At 44.0% G+C, this 22,273-nt stretch overlaps 1 protein-coding gene across 2 annotated transcripts in view; it reads right to left on the reverse strand.

The window, feature by feature from the left end:
- Positions 1 to 22,273, reverse strand: part of CAPN5 (calpain 5) — a 555,036-nt gene that overhangs the window by 317,473 nt on the left and 215,290 nt on the right. For both annotated transcript variants that reach the window (XM_085623260.1, XM_085623259.1), the window contains exon 2: positions 17,967 to 18,146. In XM_085623260.1, coding sequence (XP_085479386.1) covers positions 17,967 to 18,131 — 165 coding nt within the window. In that variant the 5' untranslated portion in view covers positions 18,132 to 18,146. The remainder of the gene's footprint in view (positions 1 to 17,966; positions 18,147 to 22,273) is intronic.

Genomic DNA, 22,273 nt, shown 5'->3' on the forward strand with positions numbered 1-22,273 from the left:
TAAGAGTTGCGGATTTTCATGTCGGTTGATGGACAAAACTAAGGCTTTTAGTCGGCATCTGTTCTGCTGTAAATTGTGTCTCTAATACGGCATTTCTTGGTGTATTTCTTTTAGTGTAGCAGCATGTGGCACAACATTAGGGTGTCTGCCCTGGTAGTCTTTCTTCCCTGTTGTGTCTTTTGCCTTGGACACATGAGCAACAGTGAAACTGTCCTTCAGATTGTGTTTGCTGCATGTGTACATACTGCCAAAAGTCAATGTAGTTATGTGCCGCTAATTCTGAATAAAGCGCCAATACACTCTTGGGACGACTGACGCAAAGACAATAGCTCTGGCTAAACATTTATAAGGTCCGAAAAGCGAGACCTATTGGCTATGCCAATGCTTGTTTAAGTCTAGGGTTTGAATGCATGGGGCACTTACAGAATGCATTAGTCTTTGCTAAGTTTGGTAGACAGCTAATCTGACCATACAATCTCTGCAACAGACATGAGAATACACCGATACCAATGGAACAGTTATCAGATGAGTGTACCTGTTCAAACAAAGGGACGGGCGTAGTGCTCTAGGAGCGAATACAGCATTTCCCATCCACGTGTACGCTACACAGCGAATGCATCGTCTAGATGTGCGTTGTTTTAACCATGGCCAGACAGGCCTATTTGTTAAATGGTAGCGGCAGTTTCAATCGATAACCTTTCAAGTATTTGCCCGGCGGTAATCGCCTCTCATACCACTCAATAATTTACCAATGAAAGAGGCAGGCGCCGGAGACTGGAAGGCAGGAAACAAAGTTTTATTCCGTCGGAGCAGAACACATCAGATCAGACAGCAAGGTATCGTCACGAGGTGCTCTAACTGCATCTCTGAGACCTGGTCTCTTATACACAGGTTTATTGCTTTATTACACATAGTACATTCTTGAGATTCCCTTGATGTATGAGAGAACATCCCCTGAAGCCCCGGCTCAGATCCGATCCCACACATAGCTACAGTAGAGGTTCCCACCTTACCCGCAGTAGGAGATGGCTATCGCGCAGCAGGGTATTCCGCCAATTCCCGGGGGTGTGTGTGACCGGTCGGGTCTCAGGGGGTAGGGGCTTTGATCTACTGTAATCCCTTTGATGTGGGGTGTTTCCCTTACAGTAGGGGCAATAAACTGCATCCGCAGGGCTAGGTGATGGCCTGGGACCAGTTCGGACAATGGGGCGCAGAGGAAGGGGGTTATCAAAGGAGAGGCATGACCATGTATGGGATGTCGGTCGGATGTGGTTCCGTAGCAGGGTCGCGCAGAATGAGAGGGTTTATGGCCCGTGTATGAGAGAGGGGGCGGCCGGCGCGCGGGGGATGCTCGCAGCGCCAGGGGAAAGCGCTGGCGATCGAGAATGAGCGGGGAGAGAGTGGGGTGCTTAAAATGGCGGCCGTGCATTCGCTGTGCGTGGCGCTGGGGAGAGGCAAGATGGCGCAGATACTGTTCAGTTTGCAAGCTAAATTTCCACATATTATTTCACCAAACATTTTCCACGGTGGGCTGGAGCCTGGCTTGGAAAGCCTAGGGACGCTCTGGGTGTCGGTCACTTTCCCCAGCTCCTCCTGCAACAGGCACAGGAGGCTCCAAGAGAAACAAGCACTGGCAAAACCAATAGATCTCACCTATGCGAGAGCTATGGGATTTGTCAATGTGTTTTAGCCATGTTGTATGGTCAGGGCAGCTGCTGTGCCACAGGGCTGACAGTAAAGGATATAAAGTGCTATCCTGCAGTCATCACTGGACTCATCCTTTACTTTCAGCCATGCTGCACAGCAGAGCTGCGCGCTTAATAGGGCTGTACATCACATCAATGCTAAGCAAGAGAAGCGCCTTTGTTGTTTAGTCTTGTGGGTTTACGCTTGTTCACTGGCATGCCTTCCATCACAACAGGAGGAATTTCAGGACTAGAATTACATATAGAGCTGAGCAAGGCAAGTATAGGAGTCTAACGTTGAAAAAAGGAATCCGACTCTCTGGATCCCAAACTGATTTATGCCAAGACTAACAGGCAATGGACTTTAAGTGGCTTTCACTGGGTGTATACCACCCTTGGTTACACTTTGGAGAGACAGCATTTGGCGTTACGGCAGAGCTGCCGACATGGAACTGGGGAACCAGGCTGCGCAAATTAACTTAATCTCCGTGTGGCTAACAAACAAGGACGGTCTTGCTTCAATTTTGAGTCCTTCCGGGTTTTGCCTTATTAAAGAAATCCGTTGGCTGCAACATTCAGGTATAAACTCTTTTTAAAGTTTGTTGCTTCAACTGGTGAATTGCATTGGCAGGGAGAACGTGACCGTCATCGCAATAAAAGCAGAGGTGACACAGAGCTGCCTGTCTACACCACTCGAAGGGGTCTTCGTAAGGCCCTTGGTCCATTGCTTCAAGGCACTAGAAGAGCTGGGCACCAGGAGTGCACATGCAAGAGAGATGAAGCCCTCCCGAAGGGTGTGGGGGGCATAAGATTCTACAAAAAAATAAGGGCTGTTTCTGCTGCAATTTTAAAGTTGCTTTATATTATGTAGACCAAGGGACCTTACAGAAAAATCTAAGGCTGGCATGCCACCCTTTAGACCAGATTGAAAAGCCCTAGAGATGTTACAGTGCCAAGAATGTGAAATAAAAACATGTTACAGCAGAGTGCATACATGTCTCTGCTCTTCGGATTAAACCTCAGCGATCTTAAGGCACACCTATTAAATTCTAGTAGTTCCCTCCTTAGACACTTTTGGTGGTCCTGTATGGTGATGAAGTAGCGTGTGAGCAATAATACTCCGATATGTAGAGAGGTTAGCAGATATGCAAAGACGAGCATTGGCAAAGCCAATAGGTCTTGCCTTAGTAAATGTTATAAAGTATTTTTTTGAATAGTTTGTGCAGGTTTTTTTCTACTTCTTATTAAGGTAATGAATAGATATTTTGTTGTCTTTTTTTTCAATCAGGCACTGAATGACTGAGTGACTGAATGTATGCGTGTTGTACGGTATGTTAGAATAATTGTTTTACTGTATATGTGTTGTGTGTGCGATGAACAGATGTGCTGCATATTTGTAATATGGAGACGGACAGTAGAAATCAAACTTTATTTAAAATATTTTTGGTTTGCATTTTTTAATTTACAGTCACAAGATGTTCGAAATCTTCGAATATTTAAATGTATATCAATATCAACGAGTTAAATTCTTGTAATTTTTTTTGCTCAAATTAATGACCAGTATTGGCTGTAACACATTTTCATTTGTGCACAAGGTTTTAAAATATCTAAATAATCGCGGGGGGACAACTAACACACGTGTGAAAAAGTAACATGCAGCAAGGAAGACAGGTACGTAGTGCAGACTGTAGAATTAAATTGAAGGAGGTGGTTGGTTTGGCTTGGTTTAGGGGGCACAAATTAGATAAACCAAACACCAATATGGACTGCAGGGAGTTGGCAGCGAGCTTTGCAGGAAAAATAATCAGATGAATTATACAGCAATAAAAAGCCTACAAGAGATCTTTATGAAGGGTCGGAAGAGCACAAGGATGATCGACACACAGGGGTGGAACGGGTAAAGTGGGGAAGAGGCAAGGCGGGGAAGAGGCAAAGTGCGGAAGAGGCAAAGTGCGGAAGAGGCAAAGTGCGGAAGAGGCAAAGTGCGGAAGAGGCAAAGTTTGCAAGGGTGTATAAGTTTGGAAGGGTGCCTACGTACAGAAGGAGGAAACAATGGAGCGCACCAGTTGCAAGAATTATACTTTTTAATTTGTACGTTACCAGGAAATCTCACACAGCATTTATGTATGCACGTTTGCCAAGGAAATGGTAGCAGCTTATGGCTTCAAACGCAATTTCGGCCACTGCCAGTGCCTCGAGCATTAGGCTTCATGGCACTGCAGCGGAAACATTTGTAAATCCCAGAGAAGAAAACAAACTGCTGCCACTGGGGAAATAGTATAAAAATAGATTTATCTGTAAAGGGTATCAGGAAGCCCATGTGTTTATGAGCAATAATGGTAGTTTTGAAACCTCTCACCTGGCAGTGATGTGCCAAAATGTAAAAAAATAATGACAAAAGCGACCATTTAGAAAATTCCTGTAAACCTTTGAAGTGCCCGCTATATCGGCAAATGTTCCCAATAGGTGTGAACTGGTAGGACCTTTCAGTTGTTAATGAAATAATAAACAAAGCCATTGTTTGTGTATCTGAGAGTTTTCACAGATTGAAAAAAGTGTTACTTTCTGATCTGTGTTGAAGATGGCACCTTAACTGTAGATACAATCTTGAATGTAATGTGCTGTATGCGCTAAAGCAATAAAGTTGTGCTAGGAACTTGTCGCACGCATTGAAATATATGTGTTAAAAAAAGGTCAGTGCTGAATAGAAGGCATAAGTAAATTGTTCAATAGACAATGTGGACACTTAATGGACAGAAACCATTACGACGACACGGGGAGTATACAAAAGTCTTGCATATGAATAGAACATTGGAATGTTGAGAGTTCCATTGAAGACAGAGGATTGGTTCCGGGTTTACAATGGTGCTAAAAGCTCAGGGCTCCAACATTCCAAAGTTGGCCTTCAAGTTTCTCCCTTTTGATTTTTGAACATTCTACCCTGAGTGGGTGGAATTGTATGAATGAAACAAGCTGCTAGGACACTGCTCCAGTGTGAAAAATTCATTTACTAGAATTGTACATCAACAAAGACATATTTTGGCACAATTCACAGAGCACGCAAATTACATGTACAGGTTTCACTCCAGCAACTCAACAGGTCTGAAGGCCCGGAACACTGGAACACTGGAAAAACAGATTTTGAACCAATCTGGACCAATATGGACCTGCCTCAGATATCGAAAACTTTACAAATACACGTTATGTATTACTGTGTGAAGTTAGTGCTGACCCCCAAGGACAGCTTGTGCCTGCATAAAAGATATTTACTGCTACCCAACAAAATGGTGCTCATTTTCTCGACCACTGTCAGCCCAGACAGCAAGCTCATGCAAGACCAACCAGGATATGTATTCAAAGAGTTTAATGGTGTTCACATCACATCCAGTCACCATGCTTTCAATATTGATTCAAGAGATTTATGACAGCAGAACGCATACCTGCCACCGTTTGAGGAGGGGCGGGGCCTCGTGCCGAGAAGTACCTATGAGGCACTTTTGAACCCCACCAAGCCGCCAAACCCCCTCCACCCTTTATTGGATGTCGGCAGTTCAAACCCTCGGAAAAAGAGCTGGAAAACCATTATTTACGGTGTGTTTCAGCTCATTTTATCTGCCACTGTGTGATATTGGAGACACATAATATAGCGTATTCCTATGAGTCTGAAAAACACTATTGGGGCCGGATTCAAAGCAATGGCATAAATGCACAAGGTTTGCTTATCGGAGATTAAAGCATCCTTTCGGATTCTCACAAGCCTAAAAGGTACATCCGGAAAGTTTCTAATGTTGTACATTTCCTGATGCACAGCCGTATCCTACATCTAACCCGGAGGATCCTCCTGAATGCAAAGAAACCCATAGGATTAGAGGGAATGCAAATTTCACAATTTGATATTTTTCTAATGTTTGCAAATCACCTTCTATATGAAATCTTCCAATACCCCAGTTCACCCCCAAGAAAAGAGATTTCCAGACTCTTCCCACATTTTCAGCACTACTTGGCCAGAGCTTTCAAGGCGAAAGTTGGGAAGTGCAGAAACAACATTGTAAATGTTTGTGATACCCACAAGAGTATTAGTTTGTTGGTGTTTGAACTATTTGCATTGATCATCCCTGGAGAATTTCCACACCCCAATGTGTCACTAAACTGGAGCAAAAGTTGCAAATCTTGTGGATTCTCTGCGATCACAAGCAGCACCAGCACATTTAAAAAGAAAATGCAGATCCGGCCTTGAAGTCCACAGATGTTGGATCTTGGGGACATTAGACAAAATTACAAGTGTAAAAGAGGTTGTGGCTCTGGCTCAGTCTCAGTAAAATTAAATTTGGCTGCTCCTATTGCCCCTGCCCCCGCCCCCCCCCCCCCCCCCGCCAATCAAAAAAAGATTCTAAAATTGTGATATTGTGTTCTGGTGCCAAAAGTACAGATTATGCTATCAATAATGCCTCTTTCATTCTCTTTGGAGCACATCGCTTCCAGAAAGATTAGAAAAATGCTTGTGGCCGCAAACTGGCGCCCATAGACGGCCCAGAAATGCCACGTCCATGCCACATTTTCAGAATTTTCGAACAATGAACATAAATACCATTTACAACGTTAAAGAGTATTTCGAAAACGTGGCATAGAACTGGCCCTACTGGACCAATCTTGGTCACCCTACTGAAGATGAATCTGAGATGCGCTAAAGATAACCAACATATTTCAAGAGAAGGGAAAAAATTGATGGCTTGAGAAAAACAGATAAAAAGAAAAGAATGGAGGGAAGGACAGATGATGTATTCATATAGTGCAATAAGCCACCGGACTCAGGCAATGCTGGCGGGTAGAGTTTTGTATTGGGTGCACAGTGGTGGAATCGTCTTCCCCTTCATGGGCCTAGGAGTTTGGTTTGTTTCACTTCAGAGCAGCTGTTAGACCTGGCATCCTTGGCGTGGTATCCCCTGACTTTTTGCCTCTACCTCCTGTATTTTTGACACTGTGCTGGAATTCGTTTTTGCTGGTTTAGACTCTTTGGGCACTTTGCCACTGCTGATCAGTGCCAAAGTGCAAGGGCTCCCTGGTTAAATTGTAATTGTGATTGGTTATCCATGATTGGCATATTTGTTTTACCAGTAAGTCCCTAGTAAAGTGCACTGAGTGTGCCAGGGCTGGTGATTCAAATGCTACTAGCAGGCCTGCAGCACTGATTGTGCCACCCACAGGAGTAGCCCTAAGATGGTGTCTCAGGCCTGCTAACGCAGTGCCTGTGCGCAGTTTGGTAACTGCCATGTTGACCTGGCCAGTGTACACACTTGCCTGGCCTGATCCTTCCCTTTTTCTTACAAACAGAACAACCCTATGGTAGGCCCAAGGTACCCCCCTGGGCAGGGTGCAGTGTATGTGAAAGGTAGGACATGTACTAGTGTGGGTAACGTTTCCGGATAGTGAAATACTGGCAATTTCGTTTTTCACCATTGAAAGGCTATCTTGCCCATAGGAGAGAATGGGGAATGCTGTGTAACATGTTTACCTGCATATCTTCCCATAGCAGCAAGATAGAAATTTGGAATCTGGTATCCCTCAGAATTTAATAACCCCTCTTTTAGGGAGGATGGTTTTTAAATTCAGTGTTTGGAAATAGCCCTTTTAGAAAGTGGCTATTTTCTTGTTCAGCCTTTCAGTGTGCCTTTGCCGGTTTGTGAATTGACTGTCTGGTTTGTGAGTGACAGGGGCTGGGGTGGCTCCAGGAGGCTGGGTTAGTCAGCACTAGGCTGAATAGACCTATCTGCATTTGGAGTGGTGGGAGGAGTAGCACCTGGGTCTGAATAGGCTGGTGCCTGCCTTCCACAATGCTGGCTCCACCTCCTGCGGTGCGTCTGGTGGCCCTGGCCCACACTCACAAAGGAAGAAGATGTGCACTGGCAGAGTGCACCCAGAACTGGTTTGGACTGGGTCCAGGACCCCTCACATAAGGAGAACAAAGACTTGGTGTATAAATATCAGAGCTGAAACCCCTAAACTTTAGACTACTTCAACAATCAAGAGGAATCTCTGCCACAGAAGATCAGCTGAAGAGACTGAGAAGGAAGATTGCCCTTGCTGTGTGTTTTGGGGCTGACCTGCAGTTTGCTGTTTCCACAGAGGAAGAGGACAAAAGGACTTTGCTGTGTGCTGTGTCCAAAAGTCTCCAAGGGCCTGAGAAGAGCTGGCCTCCTGTTGCGGAAACACAGGGAGATAAAAGTTTCCAGGACCAACTACTGAGGCTGTGTGCGTGTGTCTGCACGCCGCTAAGAAATCTTCGTGAAATCTGCTGTATTAGAGAAGTGCTTCGTCCCACGACAAAGCTGTGTGCATGTGCCGGGGCTCAGCGTGTGCCCTTCGTGAAGCCGGACTCTGCCCCGATCGTCCCCGATGCTGAGGAGTGTGTCTGTGCTTAGCTCTGGGAACCGCAGAGAAGTGAACCGCTGGCCCGAGTCCATTGTTGGGGCTGCAGCGGCAAAGTGAGGGAGGAGCTGCGGGCCCAGGCCAACAAGTAACTAGCACGGAGTCGAGTCCATTGTTGGGACTGCAGACGCGAGGAGAGTGAGGAGCCGCAGGCCATTGCCTGGTAACGGAGGACTCAACGCCGAGGGAAGTCACTGCGCGGTGCGCCCCGCAGGACGTCAGCCCGAGCCAGGGGAGAGCCACGCTCGAGTGCGAGCCGCACCGCCAGTCAGATCTGATCAAGGTAACGCTCCAATCCGCACTGTTGCATTGCCTGGAGCAGGTTGAGAGTGAACGCGTGTGCAGGGGAATTGTGCCGATAATTCTTTAAAGACCTCTACGGCCCGAACCGGTTCACAGGAGAGCCGCAGTATCGGAGCTAGTATTTGCAAACCTCGCACTGATAAGGGACTATCTTGACCAAGTGAACTGTGACAATTAAGGGACAACGTAACGCAAAGCTTACTTTTTAACCATTAACAAAACATCATCAAAAGATATTTCGAAGAGGAACATTAACCGTGTATGTGCATTTTTGTCGTTTTGGTTTTGCCTAATCAGATAAAGATATTTATATTTTTATAAATAACTTGTGTTGTGTCCATTTGTGGTGTTTCACTGTGTTGCTGTGAGTGTTGGTACAAATACTTTACACATTGCCTTTGGGATAAGCCTGTCTGCTCGTGCCAAGCTACCAAGGGGGTGAGCAGGGGTTATTCAAAGTGTGTATCCCCCTTACACTGACTAGAAGCAAGGGTCCCTATTTGGTCAAAAGGTACCTACCTCTGCCAACTAGAGACCCCCATTTCTAACAGGAGCACACTGAAGACACACTTGCTATAGTTCCCTGTCCCTTCCAGTATGGTGCGGCTCCGTGCCTATGGGTTTTATCGCCTTACACATCTTTCTGACTTGACAAACTTGGCAGACTCTACGACGGCAGCAATTAATGCTGTTGATGATTGTAGTTCTCCAATTACATGAAAGAGTGCTTGTGTTTTATTCACAGGCGCCCCTCAGGCAGGCAGTAATGGAAAGTGTGCTTGCTTCACTAATTGGTTCTTGATGGATGCTCAATGTCTATGTCGAGACTGCTCTATTCTCCAAAGCGTGGGCTTTTCACCAGTTCAATTTGCTTTTCTACTTGCAATTTGACGCAGTGGAGGGATTCGCGGAACCAACCATTACCTCCCTCTTTACCGCCAGTCTCGAATGGTTATTTCCTTCACTGACACAAAAGTTGGTAGGTAACAAGATCACAAGGGCCAAACTCAAGGCTTTTGGGCTGATGGTAAAATCTCAGAAACCTGTGATCAATAGGCATTAGATTTTTTTGTTTTTTCTGTGGTTCATTCTTTTTAGGAAAAATCTATGTTCTAACTTTAATCAGTTTACTAACTAGGACTTTCACGTCTAGATGCAGGGTACATATTTTGACAGGATTTGTCAAGCTGTGACCTAATTTAGGGGGTTCTACAAAACATATTTCAAAATGTTTTGTCAGACGGCAACTTATTTTTGGGGTCGTTGATGTGGCCCAATGAGCACAGTGTATGCTGAGCTGCTCCTGCAGGGGCAAGGTCAAAGCTGCATGTGGTTTGTTTACATCTGCGGTGCCAAAAGAAAAGCTAAACACAGTGGAATAGAATGCTGCTCAGAGGAATTTGCAGCAGTTAACAATAGTTGGGTCAGTCATTTTTTATACATCGCTGTTTTGTGATGTAGAGAAACTAGGGAACTTATTACAAAAAAATAAAATTAAATCACCAGAGAAATAAAAGGAAAGGCACTACTAGCTAGAACCAGGCAGAATATTTGCATATGCTACCGTGACACCCAGGGTGTGCGTAGAACATCGGAGGTAGGTACAGCCAAAGTAGGGCTATGAACAATCCAGGGGCTTCTAAGAATCCTCTTCTACAACAAGGGTCGCCAATGCAACTAACTTCTAGACTCAACTTGTCGTGGGTGGGTGGAGGGAGGGCAGTATAGGTCTGTAACTTGTAATATGCTTTTCAAAATGGTAAACACTCAGAGACCTGGTGAGCAGCAGTCATTAGATCCATTTTTAATCTAGGGAATAGAACGGATCCAAAGTGTTATTGGCTGATTGTGTTACTTGCCCCCACTGGACAATCTTCGAGAAGCGAGAGCAAAGTTCTAGTGACACGTGTAGAACGAGAGAACTAACCCCATTCAATAGTAGAAGTGATCGGTTTTAAAATATTTATGGAATAACTCAGCTTAGGAAGGAACCATGTAAGTCCTATACTAGCCCAAAGCTCAGCCCATTACATGATTGACAAGCCTGAGATAAACACCTGCCTGCATTAGTTCAACCAAAGAAGTCTCTGGAGGGGAAACTCAATGCCAGTCTTGAAGTTCATAAATGTAGTAACCATTGTGCCTTACAGGATAGTTCTAACACTTCTCTTTGTTGCTTTATTTATTAGAGCATGCCACCACAAAGGCCAGAGTCTGTCTACATGGAGAGTGAGGACTTGCCTTTGGCACTATTCTAACTGAAAAAGATGCATCCCTGATGAAAACGCAGTTTGTGCTCGGATCTTGCAGATATCCTAAAGGGACAGAGGAATAAAATCTCCTATTTGCAAGGAGAAGTGATGGCAGTGGATTGTTCAGTAACTCGATATCCACTAACTAGCAAATTTGCACATTGTAAGTTCACAGCCAGAATCCTGGCAACACAAATATTTGAACATTGAAATGTCGAGGGCTCCATTGTAGACAATGGAGTGCTCTGGGCTTCTACTGGCTGGTAGAAGTCCAGAGGGCACAATTCCAATGTGTTTTTCTCATTTCGAAGTTGTTGCTGTGAACAAAGGCCTCTTGGAGCCCGGAGGGATTTCAACCGCCCTCGAACTCCAAGAGGCCTTTGTTTTTACAAATCGGAACATTCTGCCCTCTAGCGGAGCCATGCTCTAATAGCCTTAGAGCCCTCCGTAGTGGGCTTTACTGGCCATTAAAGGCCTGCTTCTTTGTTAAAAGCCCTCGCGTTCGGCTCGGCTCTTTAACACTGGGGCAGGCATTTAATGGCCAGAAGAGCCCGCTACGTCAGACTCTAAGGCTATATTTGATTAAATACATTTGTCCAGGGAGAAATTCAGAGGGAATGTCTTATTGCAAATAGCTTGAAATGTTATTTATTCAAACATTTTCACTCTTAGTGATTCAATCAAGTGTTATAGAGCAACATCCGCCCTCCCGCAGTACTTTAAAAATATGCACTGCCCTTTATTCCTTTTATTCATTCAACACGTGCATCTCTGATGGGGTCAGTTGAAAAGGTCTTGTTTCTGAAGAGTACGAGCAATATCCAAACTGTTTTGAATTTAAAAAAAATCAAATTATGGATCAAAAGGGCAGGTCATTAATGAACTACTTTTCAACGTGCAGACATGCAATTAAGTGTTTATTTCTTGGCCGAAGCTAGGCCAGCTTGGCGCCTACCCACCTCTACGTTGTCGACCAGCAATGGCTGTCAGACACGCTTTTGGGGCATGGGAGGCATCAAGTGAACTGGATAAGCCAATCAGAAGTGAATTACAATTGCTGTTCTTAGGGTGGCTATCAGAGGGTGCGCAGAAATATCGTAAGATACACTTTTAGAAGAACAAAGTTTCTCATTGGAATGGGGGTGCAGAGATAGTTTTTTGTTCTATGTGCGAGGATTTTTGCGCCACAAGTGGCCAGAAACTACTAATTATGAGACATCTAGTGATGGAGCGTGGACATTACTGTTTTCCCTGCCATAAAGCACTTTGCCTGAACTTGAATAAATGGCAGAAGGAAGTATTACTAATACAGTTTAAATCTATAAAACTTAGCAGCATCTGAACTTTCTATATCCCAATTCTGTATGAAGCCGTATCCTATGTGTAGGAAGGTGGTGTGAATGGGTTCTCCAAATATGCTTAGCTTCTCCAAGTAAATGAGACTGGAGACAGTCACTGTGGCTCAAATGAAAGTATTTAGAAACTACATCTCCACGGTCTGACTGGAAGACTCCAAGGACAAACTTCACGAGATATCCATCGTGAGTGCCGTTCCCAGGAATACATGTAAACTACCACAGCCCACACCTTGTAGAAACACATCACTGGAATATCTGAAATAGATTGAGGGATGCAGCTGGGGACTATGGTTAGGGGCAGTACCCGTGCATACAGTTCACTGGAATGCCACCATCTGAGATAAGTTGCCAGTATGCAACATTTCTATACCCTTCATCCATACAGAGCTCAGAACCAAAAATAACCAAATGTAGCAAACTAACAATAAGTAAATATAACAGCTAAAGGGGAAGGAAGATCATGTGAGCAGATAGGACCAGTGGGGTAATACCCAAGCTTTATCCCATCCCTGCACTCCGTACTGGGGACAGGCAGTGCAGCTTCCCCAATTGTGTTTCTTCTAGGAGACTGCACCCTCCATCTATCTAAAAACATCAACTATGCTTCACACTATATCCAATCAAAGCACTAGGTAACCAGGGTGGTCCATGATAAAGGAAAACAGGAGATCTCAGAAGAAGAGATGGCGGCAAGGGTGGTGCAGGACCTATGCACCAAAACCGCCAGGGAGGTGATGGCAAACAGGAACCCCGCGTGATTGCTAGAATTGTCAGGTCCCTCATCATCGGCCGGTAGCCCTCCCCTTTACAAATGGGAAAGAGAATCAAGCAGTAAACAATATGCATGAAACATACTTGACTCCACCTAACTAACTCTTCACAGAGAGGATCAAAACACACCTGCCTCCAAAAGGAGGCAGACACAAATTGATTTGTTAATGGGTGGAGTTTGCATGCTAAAGAAGGCAGAGAAGTTTCCCAAGGACCTGCCCACTTCTAATAGCATAGAGGACTACTCTGCTGAAAAACAATGTTCTTTAGAATACCATTTCCAAGGTGACGTTTTACCTCAATTAGGAAGGACTGTGATGGGGAAGATGAAAACAGCAGAAACGGTGAGGTTACATGAATTCAGACCATTAGCACAGTACTTTCACCCGAGAGTTCTTGATAAAATTCGGAGAGGGGCGCCTCCATGCATCTTGCAGGGGGGCCTCCTCCAATTTCGTTACGCCACTACCAGGAGCCAAATGTACAATGAATGGAGTCAGTAAATGTCATCCCAAATTCAGCACCAACTTTTTCTGAATACACTCTGTTTTTCCTGTGTATTAATAGGTTGGTTCGCAAAAACTTGATTCGCATTGGGTCACAATTCTACCTACCTGATGAATAATAATTAGGTTGGTCGCAAATTGTGACTCATAGAAAGCTCAGCCACCGCATGGATGGTCGTCTGCTGGGGTCAGCAGACCACCAGGTCTGTGATTGCTTTTAAATGCAGCCCGTTTTCTTGATGGAACATAAGATTGTTTTTTTTTATTTTAAGAGTAGACAGTGGTCCATAAGGCCACAATATAGCTTATTTAATATTCTCAAAGGGGAGAGGGTCCTTTGGGTATCCCTTCCCCTTTGCAAATGCCTTATTGCTACACCCCTTAGTATTTGGTAAATAATTACTGTTTTGTGACCAGAATTCAGACCCAAAACAATACATACCACTGCAAATCGGTATTTGGAAGGGATGCCCTAAATACGCTCCTTCCAAATACCGATTCGGACTTTGTTCGCAAACCTGAATTTTATTTGGGGTTTGTACATACCAAGAGCCATTTTTAGGTCTCGCCTGACCCAGCGCATGCGCTGGTCTGGCGAGACTTTGAGGGGGCTCCAAAAAGTGCTAGCAGGTCAGCCTAGAGCTACAGTGCAGGTGCGCGGGCGCGCGTGCCGCGCTTGACCGCGATTACTTTCACTATAAGGCGGCCGCTTTGATGTTTGATTGCGATCACTTTCACAGCCGCTTGACATAGCCAATAGGTCTCGCTTTTGGGACCTTATAAGTATTTAGTTATGCAACTGTTGCATGGCAAAACACTTATAAGGTCCAAAAGGCGAGACCTAATGGCTATGCCAATGCTTGTAGTGATTGCAAATGATGCAAGGCTTCATACATCTAGCCACCAGTCTTCAGGGTTTCCCCAAAATTTAGAAGAGATGGCTTTGACAGCAACGATAGAGAGAAAATTCCACTGAGAAGAAGCTGCAATCTAAAATGTTGAAAAGTTAGAAAACAAAAGAAAAGTATCCTTGGACCGCAAGAAACGGTTGGGTCTGTACCAGCAAAAGTGCTGCTAACAAAGGAGTTTAGGGAGGATCAAACAAAGAGAACCAAAAAAAGATTTGAATAGCACTCACAAGAGACAATGCAGAGAAACTAGAACAGGAGAAACATGATCAGTTCCTGAAAGTCTGAGGAGCAACTTGGCCACAGAGCTCTGAAAACTGCAAGTTATGCAGAGCAGAAGCTGGTAAATCAAGGCAAAATACATTACAGTGATCACTATGGGCTGCAAGGAATGCATTCAAAATGTGAACCTTGTGAGGGAAATAAAGTAACCGAATGAGTTCTTTCAAGGTGCAGAGATGAAACAAACCAGAACTTACAACAGAATGTAACTTGCGCTCACCCTATTCTCACTGTATGTAAATGATATCCCAGAGCATTTATTGGGCTGTGCACATGATTCACCCAAGTTAGGGATGGTGCCAGTACCAGCCCTCTTATTCGCAGAGGACACTATTTTAATATCCCAAACCCCACAAGGTCTACAATGTCTAATAGACTCTTTCGGCACATACTGTGATACTAAGGGCCTAGAAATAAATTCTAGCAAAACAAAATATATGGCAGTTAACCCAAATAAATCTTTTAAAAAGAATTTAACTGTTAAAAATCAGAAGCTAGAATATGTGCAGAATTTTAATTATTTAGGTATAACCTTGGACACCAAAATGACCTGAAAACCGCAACTGGAGAAAAGCAAGACTGTCTTGCTCCAAAATTCCCTACCGATGGTAAAGAAACGAGAGTAGTACTTCTAAGGTGGTATCCCCAGCCCTTGAGGTATACAAGTACAGGGCACAATCGTCATCCTTTATGGGGTGGAACTATGGGGGTCCGCGTGTAAGAATACCTTTGCGGTAGGAGAAAATACATTTTTCAGGAAGCTATTACACCTCCGAGTGCGCACACATCTAATCCCTATTGTTATTGACCTTAACATTAAACGTATAGATCGTCAAGCCATACTAAGACCACTATTGTTTTGGGTGCGACTGTGGTCTACAACAGAACTTGCCTACTATAAAGATGACCTAGAAGAAATTCTAAGGTGTGATCAAAGTACGAGTCTTCAGTGGCTCAAGCATGTTTACTATTGGTTTTGTTAGGGCTGAAGCACTTTTGGGAAGAACCCGCTCAACTGATATTGGCTTCTAAGAAAATATTAAAATCCACCTTTTTGGCTTACATCCAAAACAGTGTGAACCGAAGCTCCGCTATCGGTACACTAACAACTCAGTTTCTTCTTATGAAGCCAACTTCGAGTTTTGAGCCATTTCTGGATGAAGTGCAGCCACAGTTAGCGAAATCACCATACATGAAATTTTGAAATGGTGTTCTGCAAACCAACTCGAACACATCGCAATGGGTCCGTAAACAAGGGGAGGACAATATTGAGTGCTGTGTATTATGCCAATCTGACACTCGAGACAAGGGCCGGGACAAGACCAGGCCCTGAGGAACTTCACAGACCAATGCCGGGCTTGGGGAAGAAAAGGGAAAAGAAATAACTGCTGAGTTCTGGTGGTCAAATATTCTTGGAAACAGGTAAGAGCTGTGCCCTTCACAGAGAGACTCGCCAGACAATTTAAAACACTTTATAGTGTCAAAGTCTGCAGAAAGGTACGGTGAACTCAGAGCGGCTAGTAGATCTTGACTGGACAAAGATGCAACTCACTGAGAGCAAGTCCCACCACTGATTCGGTGAGCATCCAGCTAGAAAGGCGGCCTGCACAGGAAGGAGTTAAATGATTTCTAAAACTTTAAAAGGCTGATTAAACACAGGCCATACCAGTAATTTAGCTAGATACTGAAGTTGAAAGATTGGTGTATATTTAAACACGTAATCTGGCAAAAAAAGAAGATTAAGCACACCATCTTAAAATCTAGAGGTTCACCATCTTAAACTCTAGAGGAACATTACTGAAAGATAAAGACGTATTCATCAGAGATCTCACACGAGAATGTTCCAGCATTAATAGATTTGTATGGATCCAAACACAGAAAATATCAGCTGTCGATCCCCAGGGTGGGGTGTTCTTGACTGAAGTCCTCATTCACAACGTTAGAAAAATGAGTGAGAGACAGGGAAGGTTTGGTAGGGAATCATAACACACTATAGCAAGAAGATTTCCTATCTACCCCTTAAGTGTAGTTTTAATAGTACTAATCTTAGAATCAAAGTAGTCGGTGAATCGATTGTACCCAAGCCCAAGGATTCAGAGAAAGGAGAGGAATATTTTATTTTCTCAATAGAGACATAAATAGCAGTAGTGATATTAGGAGGACAGAAGATTCTGAGAAATTTAACTAATTACAATTAAATATTTGACACTTAATTTTGGCTGCAGGTGAATACTTACAACACCAAAGACGTTCAAATATTTGAAGTGCTTGGCACATTTTAAATATCTCAGCATTTTACCAGCCATTGGTTGGTTTTGAGCTCTTTTGAGGCATGGTGCTTAATTGCACACTCACCTCATCAACAGAGTGCCAAGGATAATTCTCTAATAAAAGCGGAGGGTTATCAGCCACCGGCAAAGACAGGGCTGAATCTGGGACGATAATGAATCCCACATTGCACAATTTACAGAATTCCATAGTAAAAGGCTGCAAGGAGCTTCTCGGAGATGGTTCTTCATCGGACCAACCAACCGGGTGGCAAAATGGTCCGACCAAGGGACAACCAATGGCGGGAAATCGGACAGTGACAAGTATCGCAACACATAATGTGTAACGTGCAACCTTAATAGTAGTGGGCACACAGTCACTAATAGGAATATTAAAAAGAAAGAGGCTCTCTGAATTGTGTTCTGCACAACAGCATAAGATCTTTACTGTGCCTCAGGCTAAGGTATGTGAAAGAAATTAATTAGGTCGCATTTGCATGAATTTTAAGTGATGCAGTCCAGCGTTTGAAGTTAGTTTGTGTAGGGTAGTTTTATTAAACAGGATGTCACAGTGGGTACTGCATCCCCCAGTTTGCCACTCACCCATCCTCCAAGCGTTTCTTCAGGACTTTTAAAATTGCTTCCCTGCCAAGTCCTGTCTCCTTTTTTAGTTTTTGCACATCTAGCATGTTTATCTGGTACTTGCATTCAATGCCTGAAAGATGAGGGGCGGAGGGAGTGTTTTCGGAGTTTCTCTAGATACTGTGTTGTGTTTTTTGGGATTACAAAACAAATTAGCGTTTTTTTACACGTGGAATGTACTGTTTCTCACTTTTCCTTTTCTTTCTTGCATTTCTAATATTTTCTAGTGTTTACCACAAATAATGCTATGGTTAAGCACTTAATACTGACCACCAGTCCATAATTTAACAGCAAACAAAAGGTGAAACAACCTCATGAGTAGGGATCCTGTTTTTCACAAGTGTTGGACTACTGTCTTTACCGCAGGGATGGGGAAGGGCTAAAAGAGCACATGAAACTAAGACAAGAAGGAAGTTAGACAGAGCAAACAATGTGGTAGCATGCTTATTCCCTTGCCTTTCATTTCCACCTGTAAACGTTTCAGGCACGATTAACAGCAAACATCTTTTTGCATTGTTTTGTTGTGGTGAAAGGAGAGCTGGGGTGCAAACTCAAGCACAGCTTACCTTTGGCCGCTTCCACTGGACACCTTGAAGGCGCTGCGCCTTGTAAAAGAGGGAGTCATCGTTAGCTGGGAATAGCGGGTCCTCGAACAGCACCTTTTTCTGCTGGCATTCCTTCTTCAGGGCAGAGTACTGCTGGTTCTCGTGGGGCTTCACGGAGGAGAACATCGTTCACATCAACCACTGCGGCAAAAAGAAGCGAGCCATCAGTGCGGAGCTGTGCAGTGCATACCGTGATACACAATTATTATTCAATTATGAAATACATATTTTTATTCGTTATTATGAACATCAGTTCTTCTATTTGTATTCCTCCCCCCCTTCATAACTTAATACATCATAAAATGGTGGCTGGCACACAAAATGCCTGGTTTTATACCCTTTTGCTAATATGAAGTCCAAAAGAAGGCCAGTCGCCGGACTGCTCTACTTCCCCAAAATTCCCAGGGGGGACAAGACTCCCTCTTGCGGCTGCCCCCCAAATTTCCCTTCACAGTTTCAAAGCGAGCAGCTGCTTCCACCTGGGTCCTTGATCAAGAACTATGAACCGAAACTATGGTTGACCAGAATACCATGACACATGGACATCATCATTTCAGTCTTTACGGTGGGACCTCAATATCCTTATTATGATTTTTTATATATGTTATTTTTCTACTTTCATAAAGCATACTCACTAAAAGTATACAAAAGGATTGGAAATTATTGTTTTCTATACTCCCAACAAGATGACGCCACATAGCATGATGCAGCATCACAAAGCAACACAGCGACTGTCCGGAAGGCATATGGGAGCAGATGAGGCTTAGCAGCTAGAGCGGTCGCATTTGGAACTGGGGATGAAGGCTCGAGCCCAGCCTCGGCTGAACATGCGATTCTGAGAAATCACTTAATCTCCCCATTCCTTAAAAATTGTAATCTAGTTCTCATGTAAACTGCTCTAATGCCTTTGGGCCAAGTTGGCACTATATAAAATTGGACATAGAAAACCAAATTTGTTTTCAATACTTTCAAGACGGCCATCCCATTGTCTGATGCATCGTGATTATAGAGGTGGGCGAGCCACTGAGTTCTAGCCTGAAACCTGGCTCTGGCTCAGCTCAAGGTCCTCTTGGAACCTCAAGCCCATAACGAGCCAAGCTTTCATGTGGCTTCTTTCCCTCTCCCTCGCTCTACCCTCATGCACTAAAAGGTCAAAACAAAGCATTAACATTAGAGGAAAAAAAATAGAAACAAGTAGATATCCATTTAGTGGCTGATTTGTAGTAAGTGAAACTTGAAAACCTGGATTAATCGCTGCTTCCCCATTTAACCAAACTGTGTGGTCTTGGGAAATTACTTTATTTCAATGATCCTCCTTTTTTAGGTCAAGCCTGTGCAGCGCATGCGGTGCTCTGTGAGACATGCTATACTGAACTACGAAATTGAATCCCCGCCCACTCAGCCCAGATTTTTTATTGGCTTGTGTCATTGTCCTTCGTAAATGCTGGCTTCAGATTTGTTATTAGGCTTGTTAGTCCCTCCTTAGTACCGCCTTGTCTTCATTTGTAACCTCCCATGAGGACTGGCCCTTTTACTTCGGTTGTTACACGGTACGTCTATTTAGTCTGTAAGCACTATTTTCTTTAATGAGTTTCTCTTACTGCAGGAGGGTCTCATGCGCAGTTGTGACCACCGGGTTGTTTAACTCGTAGCAAACAGGGAGCTCTTCCGGGGCTATAGGAGACAGAAGGGGGCAACTCAGCGATGCCTTAAGGGAGGTCAAAGTCACGTGATGTAAATTCCGCTAGAACATCTATGTTAAACATGAATACGCTTTAGGTTGGCTCCTCCACTAACTTGCTAAAAACCATGACTTCAACAAAGGGCTTTTAGCCTCTTTTCTCAATTTGTTCCTATGTGAAATGGATTAAAAAACAAAAACAAAACTCTTTCGCTGCAAATGTCTATTTGGACACACTCTCCCGCAACCGTGAACCCGACCGGAGGCTATTGGAACGCTTTACTGAGCAGTTCTCCAGTTCCAAAGTGGCAGCTTGCTGCGCTTTGCTCCTCGGCTCAGATTACATGTAAAGGGTGTGCTTTCACCCTCAGCTAAACGTTGCTCTCGCTCATTTGCTTTTCTCCCCCTGCCCGCCACCTTGCTCTGTCTATCGTTAGAATCCCTTTGCCCTCCATGCCCCTTTCCCCACTGAGCCACCATGTTTGCTTCCCCACAACTGTATCCTCCGTTTTGCTTCCCCCACCGCCCGTCTGTGTTTCTTCTGCTACCTTCTGTTTGCAACCTTCCCCCCCCCCCCCACACACACATTTGGAATGCAATTGGTCTCCCATTTACGAGAGTTTAAGCTATTAGTATTGTAGATGACAATGCCTTTTATTTATGTTTTCAAAACATAAATAAGGCATTTTCATTTACAATGCCAATAGCTCAAGCTCGCGTAAATGCGAGACCTATTGCATTGCAGATGCTTGTTCTTTAATATCACGAATGAAAGCACCTTCAAATACACAAGTTCTTAATACTAGGTTTACAAAACTCTATTGTGCATGATTTAATAAATTATAATGCTGCTTTCTGCCTATAAGAAACTGGGCCCTATACAGGGTTCACATGACAACTGTCTTGCACATTAGTTCAGTAATGACATGGTGTCCAGAGTGGGGGCAGTGGCAGGAATTTTGAAGAGACTTCATATTTTACATGATGTTTGTTGTATGATTTACATGGCAAACATTTTCAGGACTCGGCTCAGAAATAGGCTCGAAGAGCCAAGCCAGACCTTTGGCTTTGGTTGGCTTGCCCTGTTTTTTCCTAGCTTGCCCACCATTACGTTATTATGAATGTCGTCACCTTACATGATGCAAAATGGCGACCACTAGCTAGGCCGAGCACTGATGCTGGCAATTATAAATGTATTTGGCAGCTAGCACGCATTGGCAAGGCAAGACTTAATGGCTATGCCAGTGCTTGTTACTTATTAGACTCTGTCCCAGATCAAAGGAAAGAAAGAGAAGAGAGAAACAAGGAGAGAGGTAGATAGGAAAACTAGGACAAAGAGAAGCCAAGTAAGATAAAGACAGGAAGCGCAGGGTGCTGAAAACGGTAGGTGTATTCAAGACTAAACAGCTTTGGAATTCAGCAATCCAAACCTACAAGGGACAGTGGCATAACAGAGGCCCCCGCATTCCCCACGGTGTGGAGGGAGGGGAAGTTCCAGGGGCCCCCACAGCACTGTACCTTGACCTGAGAGCTCGTGATTAAGACCGGAGGGGGGGGGCTCCACGTACCTTGCAGGGGGGACCCCCTCAAGTTTCATTACATCTCTGGCAAGGCAGCTAAATACATAATCTTATTTTAGCAGTTTTATATAGTGCATACTCGGCCCACTGGTATTGGAGAGCTTTACAAGAGCACCAGTAATGTTACACTAGAACACATTTATTTTTAGGGTCGAGCCTGTGACAGAAAAGCGCTAGCGCAAGAGTCTCGCTTACCAGACACTGCTGTTAAAAAAAAAAAAAAGGGCTTGGAGCCCGCCTGTTGCTTACCATTTGTTGGCTTGTGTGGCATTCTTGTTTACAGAGTCGTAATTGGTCACTGCAGGCCAAGTATCATTTTCATTCCTTTCTGTAGAGCAGTGACCAAGCACTGATTGATTAAACTTAATCAAAGACCATCCGCTGCTCCAGACATGACTGAGGTACCATTTTATTTTTTTACTTCTAGTGCCATGCAAACACAAAGTGTTTGACTGGCAAAAATGTACCCAGCAGGGCAAACAAAACTGCAAATTTTTATTTTCTACAGTTAACTTTCTTTTATTTTGCCAAGTCTTCTTTTCTAACTTTGCACTCATGTTTTGTTTTTGCTCGTGGGCGCCATTCTCAAAAAGATGACGATTATCTTGTTATGAATATTGCAAAGCAATATTGTTTCTTTCTTATGTGTAATTTTCAAAATTAGGCTTTAACATATTTTCATGCAGTACAGCCCTATCCACCTCAGTCCAATCCACCCCACCCACTAAATCCAATCTATCCCAGACCAATTCAATCCACAATCCACCTCACTCCAATCCACACCACTACAATCCAACCCAACCCATTCCACCCCGCTCCAATTCAATTCAATTCAACCTACCCCAATCCACTCCAATCTACCCCACACCAATCCACTCCAATCTACCCCAGACCAATCCACTCCAATCTACCCCAGACCAATCCATTCCAGTCCACCCCACTCCTCAATCCAAACCAACCCAATCCAATCAACCCTACTCCAATCCAATCCACCCTACTCCAATCCA

This window comes from Triturus cristatus, chromosome 8, assembly GCF_964204655.1.
Source record: "Triturus cristatus chromosome 8, aTriCri1.1, whole genome shotgun sequence".
NCBI lineage: Eukaryota > Metazoa > Chordata > Amphibia > Caudata > Salamandridae > Triturus > Triturus cristatus.